The sequence below is a fragment of the Triticum urartu genome, chromosome 6A (genome assembly GCF_056163025.1).
Source record: "Triticum urartu cultivar PI428250 chromosome 6A, HENAU_Tu73, whole genome shotgun sequence".
In the NCBI taxonomy this organism is placed as follows: domain Eukaryota; kingdom Viridiplantae; phylum Streptophyta; class Magnoliopsida; order Poales; family Poaceae; genus Triticum; species Triticum urartu.
The window spans coordinates 112,992,526-113,001,796 of record NC_141878.1 but is presented as its reverse complement, the minus strand read 5'-3'; the positions used below and the strand labels follow the sequence as shown (position 1 = coordinate 113,001,796).

Here is a 9,271-nt window from a genome sequence, read left to right as displayed (position 1 = left end):
CGGTCTTCGGATGTTGCACTTCCTCCTCCAATACATCGTCCGCCACGTCCCTCTGTACAGCACTCAGAACCACGACCCTCTGTGCACCATTCAGAACCATGACCCTCTGTGCACCGTGCAGAACCTCATCCTTCACAGCCAGGGAGCTCTTCCTGGCATCAGCCACCTCCTTCACAGCTAGGGAGCGCTTACATCCTTTTCAATAGTGTAGTAATCGTTCCTGCATTCTCAGCAGTCACTTATGCTTACTGGTGGTGCTTCGTTCATGCATTTGTATCAAGTTTACATGTTTTACTTTACCGCAGGCGGCAACCAGTCGCAACCGTTCATGCATTCAGTGCAGTCACTGATGCTTAGTGGTGGTGCTTCGTACTTTGAGGGTGAAAGCGAGGATGATGACCAAGCTACAAACATTTATGGCTTCTCGCAGACAGTGTTTCACACTCCGCCACCACCACCGACGCAGGAGACACACACCGTGACAGACGAGGTTAACTATGGTCGTGGTTATCGCGAGCCTCGTCCACCGCCTCAGCGCTTATCGCCTTCCAGTCCTCGCCCGAGGAAGACCCAGACTCGTCGTCGTCCCCCGCAGTGATATGCTTATCTATCTATGTATGACTCATTATCTATATTAATTTCAGACTATTCGCAACTGTGAGTCAGTATTTATGTATGAGACATGCTCCATGTATGTGTTACTATCGCACTTGCTTCTATCTGATCAGGAGACATATATTGTTTTATGTATGCGAGAGACATATTACTATTAATTCACATTTTTATTCCAGTTACATTTCCAAAGAGACTACAACCGAAATTCAAATGAAATTCAAATAGAACATAATGCCCTACAATAATACAGTACAAACTAATAATGCAAGTACATCTGAATGAAACGGTACAACTGGCATACATCTTACATACTACATGAAGTCATCATCATCATCCTCCATTGATGCAGCCCTCTTGCCCTTCGATGATGAAGTCATCTTGCCCTTCGTCGATGCAGAACTCTTGCCCTTGGTCGATGCAGAACTCTTGCCCTTCGAGGATGCAGAACTCTTGCCCTTGGATGATGCAGAACTGTTGCCCTTCGATGATGCAGAACCCGGAAGCGGCCGCATGAAGATATCATCTTCATCCTCGCTCTCCTCAGTCCATAAAAATGTATTCTTTGCTGCAGTTCTTCTGAAAGTTTCACTCTTCGGCTCCACCACCTTCTTCTACCTTTCATGCAACCTCAAAAGTTCTTTACGTACCTCCTCATAGGTCCTTTCAGGCCACCCAGACCCACGTAATTCGTGAGCCAACTCATTCATTATGGTGTCACTACCGGTGAGTTCATCCCATGGAACTATCCTATTGTCCATCCTGAAATCGGTAGCTAGATTCAGAAGAGTCCTGCTCATCTCAGGGTGAAAACCACGATCGAATGGATAATGGGACATCTCGACTACACTACACTGGAATGCTTATCCACCTCCGCCTGAAGGGGGTTTTGTAGATAGAGAGGAGAAAATGGCGGGAAAGAATGACTGCAGTATGGCGGGAACATAAGGCGGGAAGGGGTTGGCGGGAAACAGGTGGCTGGAACATATGGCGGGAAGGGGTTGGCGGGAAACGGGTGGCGGGAACATATGGTGGGAAGGGGTTGGCGGGAAACGGGTGGCGCGAAAATAAATTTAGCCTAAAGTATGAGCCATGCAACTTCGGCCTACACGAGACCAAAAAGGATTTTTCGGCCTAAACTTGACCAAAAAGTTTATTTCGGCCTACACTTGATCAAAAAGTTTCTTTTTTGCCAGGTCCCCACCATTTCGGCCAAGGGAAGGCCGAAAAGGCTACTTCGACCTAGAGATGGCCGAAAACTCCCATTTCGGCCAGCACGTGGCCGGCGAGGTGCTACTTTTGATTTTTATCCAAATTATGCTATAGTTTCCGAAAATGCTATAAAATATGTCATAGTTTTGAAAAAAATGCATACAGTATTCATAGTAGGTTAATAACTGATATTCATATACACGCCCAATCAAACAAATATAAAGAAATACAAATGATGACATTATCAGCTAACGCGAGTGTTCGACATCACTCTCGGGACGACAAACAATGCCCGCATGCCCGAGCAACGCCCAAAGCACGGTGATGAACTCTCCGCCACGGCGGAGCGACTTGGCATGCGCCGTGACGTTCTCCGACGGCGCCAGGAAGACGATGAGCTCCGCCCAGAACTCGGCCAGGATTCTCCAGACCGCCTCCTCGTCGCCGACCTCCTCGGCCAGCTGCCGGGCGAGCTTCGAAGCCTTCCGCAGCGTCTCGTTCATGCTCCCGCCGAGGCACGTCGCCGCGCGCTCGTACCGCACCAACGGCCCGGCGCAGCGCGCGAGGACCCTCGCCACCTCCTCCGCGACGCCCTCGTAGAGCTCCTCCGTCCACGCCGGGTGGTCCGGCAGGAGCTGCGGCTTCAGCGCCACGAGGTACGCGCAGTACCGTGACAGGTGCGTCGCCACGACCACCGTGTCGTCGCAGTCTCCGCCGTCCTCGACGTCGTTGTCGTCGCTGCCATGAGCAGCTGCCTCCGAGCGCTTGATCTCGAGCAAACTCGTGGCGACATGCCACACGAGGATCTGCTCGGAGATGCTTCTCTCACCACTGCCGCCGGCGCCGACACGGCAAGCCCAGGTAAACTTATCGGCGACGCCGCTCCGTTGCAACGACAGCACGCCGTTCCCGAGTGCTCCGTGGTTCGTCCTCAGCGTCGTCACGATGGCTGCCTTGACCGACGGCGGCACGGGGACCGACGTCTTGGAGATCCGGTCGACCTGCCGGGAAACGCATCCGCAGTAGCACATGCGGGTCTGCAGGACGGACGTCTGACCGAACCGGTCGTCCCAGCGCTGGACGGAGTTGAACCGGAGGACGCGGGCGAGCTTGCCGCGCGTCCACCGCGACCTGCGCCACGACGGGCGGCGCGCGTACTCGCAGATGGTGGCCACCTTGATCCAGTCGGAGCGGACGTAGTTGGCGATCTCCCACCCTTCCGTGAAGACGATGGCGACGATGAAGGAGACGGTGACGAGCACGTCGAGGCCGGCGATGGCGTGAAACACGGTGTCGTGGCGCTGCAGGTAGTTCCTGAGCTGCTCGTAGTCCACGGCGAGCGCCGTGCCTTGGGTGGTCATGTCGTGCACGATGGCGCCGCCGGCCGCGAGGCAGCTGAGCCACGTGGCGAGCACGAGGATGGAGTTGAGCACCGGGAACCACCACCCGCTGGCGTAGAAGGAGGTGAGCTTGGAGTACAGCAAGTCGGCGAGGAAGGCCAGCTCGGTCTCGATCACCCCGAATGCTCTCTCGGGGCTCCCCGCGAGGAGGCCATCGTGGACGAATGCGAGAGCTCGGCGAGAGCCCACCTCCGCGAGGGGGCACCCGAGGAACCTCCGGAGCTGCAGCTTGAACAGGGCGAAGGACAGGCAGAGATCCTTGGTGTGCGGATAGGACGCGAGGAGCGAGTCTCCGGCGGAAAAAAGGCGCCATATCCGGTCCATGGTGACCACGTGCCCGGCATCGGCGCACAACGACGGCGCCTGAGAAGTCCGGCCAATTTGGTACCCATGCGGCCTGGCCTCGATATGCAGCTTCTCCTCGCCCATCACCAGGTAAGGCGGCACGCCGTCTTGCGCGCTGTCTTCTCCTGGATGATCTAGCTCTCGGCAATGGAGTTGCTTCATGTAGTCGGAGACGAGGTAAGCGTTGAGGCCGACGGCGAACGAGTTCCTCGCGAGCTCCGCGGCGACGAGCCGGTGGATGAGCTTGACGAGGCTGAGCACCCAGAGCCAAAGGAGCACGCCGGTGAGCTGCGGGCTCCCGGCCTCTCCGCCGCTGCTGATGATGAGGAACGCCACCCAGCCCATCCGCGCCAGCTGCTCGACGGAGGGGCGGAACTTGCTGCCGCCGGAGGCGTTGCTGTCGATGGTGAGGGAGGAGGAGCGGGCGGTGTCGATGGTGTTGCGCAGGATCTGGAGGAAGACGGTCCAGGCGAGGAGGAGGGGCACGCGCGCGGCGTCCCACTTGGCGGCCGCGGAGACGGCGTAGGAGACGAGCGGGAGGAAGAGCGTGGACGCGGCCCACACGAAGAGGCGGAGCGCGGGGTGGCCGGCGCGGCGGCGGTAGGAGCTGAGCACGACGAGGAGGGACAGGAGGATGATGCTCACGATGGCCGCCACCTCCATGAGGAGAAGGTTCAGCAGGCTGGTTCCCATGGCGCTCGATCGCTGGGCTCGCTGCTCACTTCGATTGATCTTCGAACTTCGTATCAAAGATGATCAGCATGCACACGAAGTATTGGCCTGCTTTCATTGCATGCATGCATGCGCATGCAGAAGAAGTTTGGACTACAAGTCAAGTAAAAGATCAGAGATCAATTCTTTGCTTTAGGTGCGCAATGAAAGATCCTACCAATGACCGCTGGAAAGTCACCCCATCACATGTACGAGTCTTAGAGCATCTCCAACAGGTACGGCAAAAGGCGCGCCCGCGCGGTAAAATTTGGTTTTAGCGCGCGCCGGCTGGTTCCGCGCACTCCAGCAGTGGCGGGAACTTACCGCGCGCGGGAAAGAAAGCGGCACGCGGCGCGGTAGATTTGGCACGCCGCTTCGCGCGCGCCTATAAAATGCCGCGCTCGCCACGCGCACAGACACAGCCACGCGCCCTTCCCTCGCAACCTCGCCGCTTCACCACCTCGCCGCTTCGCCGCTTCCCGCGCCACCATGCCGTCGCGCCGCCGGGGTTCTTCGGGCTATCGCGGCGTCCGCGAGCGCCCCAACGGCTGGTACTCCGTCGAGATCCGGTCCGGCGACGTCCGGCTCGGCCTCGGGTCGTTCCGGAGCGCGTACGAGGCGGCCCGCGCGTACGAGGCAGCGGCGTGGCGCTTGGATAGGCCCCGGTCGCAGATGAACTTCCGGGACGTCTTCACGCGCGAGCAGGCGCAGCGCGTCGCCCCTCCGCCGCGTCTCATCACCGACATGGACCGTGCCGACCATGCTCGGCGCTGCCGCCGCCTTCTCATCGCCGAGGAGGACGAGCGAGCCATGGCGGAGTGGCGCCGTCGCCACCCGGAGGACGTCGCCGACGAGCGTGCCTACTGGGCGGAGAGGACGGCAAGGCGCCGCGCGGAGCGGGCGGACCGGCGTCGGCGGAAGGCATTGGCGAATGCGCAGTGCGATATCGTTGAAGCAGGTGGGAGGTCGATCTTCACGTCAGACAATGAACGTTGGGACGACATATGGCTCGATACCTCGAACAACACCGACGAGAATGGTGATGATGGTAGCGACTTGGAGTAGTTTCTATCTATGTATGCCGTAGTAGTTTCTATCTAGTTGCACCGTAGTTCTATCTATCTATGCTTTCGAACTATCTATCTAGTTGCACCGATGTAAAATACCTTTGTATCGTTTTTTATCTATACAATTTATCGTTTTTTATTATCCTAATATTTATCTATGCTTCCGAAAATGTTGTAAAAATGAGCGCGCGTGCTGCATTTTTGCGCGCTGCTGGAGCGACGCGCGCGCGCTGCATCTTAGCGCGGCTGCTGGAGTTAGCGCCGCGCGCCGCGCCAAACCAGGTGATGGACGCGCGACAAAGCTGTTTTTTGCGCGCGGCGCGTTCAACCTGACATGTTCACACACACGTCTCTGTGAATATACGTAGTAGATAATATTTTTCTACCCTTCAAAAGAAAATTTCTTTTGTGAGGGAAAAGATGGATCAGATTTGGCACCCATGCGCTCGAACTTTCTTAGTACATGACACATACATACAAGGATAGCAAGCCCCCGTTTGTTTCAGTTTTGATTGGATTCGAATCACCTCTCAATTTGCTTCAATGATAAAGATAATTCATAGAGATTTTCAAGAGGAATATACTAAAGATCCCACTATTTCTCCAGCGATGGTGCATGAGTTTATTGAAACAAGGGTGACAGAGAATATGAACGAGGCCTTGTGTAGGCCTTTTTCAGGAAAAAAGAAGTTTCAGATGCTTTATTTCAAATAGGGCCACTTAAAGCTCGGGGCTCAGATGGCCTACCTGCTAGGTTCTACTAGAGGAACTGGTTAATTCTTAAAACACAAATCATTGTTGTTGTTTTGAAGTTTTTTTATACTGGTCTTATGCCTGATGGAGTGAACGATACTACTATTTATGTTTCTCTATCAACATAAATTTACAGAGAAACATAAATATTAGTGTTGCAATTTTGCTATTGGGCAGTCGCCTAAAATTTTCCGGTCCAGTTATTTTGTTTCATGTTTTCATGTGTGTTTGTTTCCATTATTTTTTGAGACAAATTCTCTTTTTTATGTATGTGTATTTGAGCATGTTGGGTACATGTGCAAATTATTATACACAGAAGTAATTTATAATGTGTGTCTAAATTATATTAGAGTGTGGACATTGTACTATTATATACTTATTATCAAATATTAGAAAAATGTGCAATTTCCTTTCAAATTGTGTGTAAGTATTATCCTTCATTGGTTTTAATTTTTCATCTTCTTTGTTTGTTAAGGGTAATACCAATGCTACTAATTTATTATTTCTTAGAAAATTTCATTTTTTTGTTTTTGTTTTTGTTTTAAAGTATTGTAATAACTACTCCTAATTATTATTATTAATCTATTTCTTCATTAAGGGTGACACTGATGCCCCTAATTCATTCTTCCTCGGGAAACCTCATTTTTTGTTTTGATTTTCTTTTGATTTTAGTTTTAGCATATGGGGAGAAGAAGGCAGCTGAGCCTTTGGAACTCAATCAGATGGTGGTTACCAATTTGACTGAACCGGAAAAAAAATCAGGCACATGCTTAATAATTGTCCATTTTTTGTAGCTTTTTTCTTCTCGCGTGTGCCAATTATTCACTTCCTTTCCTTTTTCTTGTTGTTTAGTTAATTGTTTAACCATAGTATTTTCATCTATTTATGTGCATGATTCTAATAGGGTGATACGAGTAATCCTAATTGATTCTACCTTACAATATCGTATTTTTATTATGTCTTGGTTTAGTGATGCTTGGTCAATTTCTTCCCTTGTTGAATTTTCTCCTATATTTGTGCATGCAACACTTTTTCATGCTTTCATGTGTGTTTGATTCTGTTTTTCTTTTTCTTTTTTTTGAGTTACTTTTTCTTTTCTCTTTATGTGTATGTGTGCATATTGGTTATGTGCGTAAATTTTTATATACGTAATTATTATGCAATATATGTGTAAATTATATTAGAGTGTGCAAATTGCACTATTGTATGCTTATTCTTACATATTATAAAAATGTACATTTTCGATGCAAATTGTGTGAAGTATTTTTCCTTTTATTTGTTTTTTGTTTTCTTTCTTCGTTCGGGTAATATCGATGCCATTAATTCATTTTTTTTTCTTAGAAGACTTCACATATGTATTTGTCCTTTTCTTATATGCCACGCATAAAAATATATTGTTATGAAATTTTCCATGAACATGTTATACATGTATTTCCATATGCATAATTTTTTGACGAAAATATTGTAAGGGAGGCCCCTATAGTATAGCTGGAGCAACAAACTCAAGTTGCAAGTAGCACGCCTTGAACCTGGGTGGGTGGGAAGGCATGAGCCCTTTTCCACGATTAGGCCATGCCTTAGTCTGCATATGCATAATTTTTCTGTGCTATAGAAATATTGTATTTAAATACCGGGCTCCCTGAAGGCATTTCGGATAGCATCACAAACTATGTTAACTTCATTTGAATTTTGTTTGCATGACAAAATTGATGGTGACCATATTTGGCATAATATATGACTTAAACAAAGCTTTTACAAAGAAGAATGAAGACATCATAGATGCCATTGGTCACCTTGAAATCACAAAACAAGAGTTGTAGAACTTGCCACAGGATAGTGCACAGAAAGATTTCTCTTCAAGAGCTTAACTTCTTTTTGTGTGAAGCACAAAATCAATGGCGTTGACATGGATTGTTTGTATAAGCCGATTGATCTAGCTACAAGGTTCTTTGATTATGTTTTTTGAAGAATATGTGTTGTCTCTATGTTGATATGTCACTGGGTGCACTTTAGCTAGATGTAAGTTGCGTGAAAACTAAATTTGGGTCAGCCAATTTTTCTGACCGTTAATTGACACTTTTAGATTCGTGCTCCTTTTTTTTCTCCTATGTGATGTGTCTTGTTTTGGGTTGGAAACTGTTGACTGGCCTCTTCATTTTGGGTCTGTAAATTCCAAAACAAGCTGGCCCATTAATATGTGCGACCCAACAAGCTCTATGTAGCCCATCTGATGACCCAGTCCACCTCTCTCCCTTTGTTTGTTCTGTTTTTATGTGGTTTTATTTTTTATTTTTAATTATTGGTTGGTTTATTATTATTATTTTGTGGTTATTTTCGAAATGTTGGGTGAGTGTAGGTATATACACACAAATAGTCAAATACTATAAGATATGTGCAAAAATTGAAATATTATATGATTATCCTTTTGCAAACTGAAGAGTGCAATTTCAATGCAAATTTGTGTGCAAGTTTTTTTAAATGTTTTTTTTCTCTTCTTAGAGGGTGATACCAATGCCACTATTTCATTCTTCCTAATAAAACGTCATTGTTTTATTTTTGTTTTTATTTATTTATTTTCTTTAAGGGTAATATCAATGCCACTAGATATTTCGTTCTTAGGAAACTTTTCGTGTGTGTATCATGTGCAAATTATATGATTGTTTGTTTTAGATTTTGTTTCATTTTGTGTCGTTTGAAAGGGTAATACTGATGCCACTAATTCATTCTTCCTTAAAAAACTTTATTACTTTGATTTTCTTTTAGTATTTTTTCGTTTTCTTTCTTTTTTAAAGGCTAATATCAATGCCACAAATTTACTCTTTCTTAGAAAAATTGTTATATATTGATTTTGATTTTCCTTTTGGTTTCATTCCTTATTATTTTATTTCATCTGTACGGGTAATACCAATGTCACTAATTCATTCCTTCTTAGAAAACATACATTATTATATGTTTATTCTTACATATTAAAAAGAAGTACAATTTCTGTGTAAGTTGTATGCAAATTTTGTCATTGTTTGGTTTTCATTTTCTTCTTCTTAAAGGGCAAAACTATTGACACTAATTGGTTATTTCATAGAACCTTCATTATTTTGCTTTTGGTTTAGTTTTTACTCCATTCTCTTTCTTCTTAAAGGGTAATAACATGCCACTAATTCATTATTCCTTAGA

The 9,271-nt window shown here is 47.4% G+C and overlaps 2 protein-coding genes across 2 annotated transcripts; one reads left to right on the top strand and one right to left on the bottom strand.

Annotated features, from left to right (window-relative positions):
• Positions 1 to 2,072: 2,072 nt before the first annotated feature.
• On the bottom strand, positions 2,073 to 4,344 carry LOC125516167 (uncharacterized). The gene has a single exon (XM_048681651.2). The coding sequence runs from the start codon at positions 4,260 to 4,262 to the stop codon at positions 2,073 to 2,075; it is 2,190 nt and encodes a 729-aa protein (XP_048537608.2). The 5' UTR covers positions 4,263 to 4,344.
• A 425-nt stretch (positions 4,345 to 4,769) lies between these two features.
• LOC125512555 (uncharacterized) lies at positions 4,770 to 5,345 on the top strand. The gene has a single exon (XM_048677651.2). The coding sequence runs from the start codon at positions 4,770 to 4,772 to the stop codon at positions 5,343 to 5,345; it is 576 nt and encodes a 191-aa protein (XP_048533608.2).
• The last annotated feature ends 3,926 nt before the right edge of the window (positions 5,346 to 9,271 follow it).

Bases quoted from the DNA above. Each gene is read 5' to 3' on its own strand.
- LOC125516167 (XM_048681651.2), bottom strand. From the start codon at position 4,262: ATGGGAACCAGCCTGCTGAACCTTCTCCTCATGGAGGTGGCGGCCATC.
- LOC125512555 (XM_048677651.2), top strand. From the start codon at position 4,770: ATGCCGTCGCGCCGCCGGGGTTCTTCGGGCTATCGCGGCGTCCGCGAG.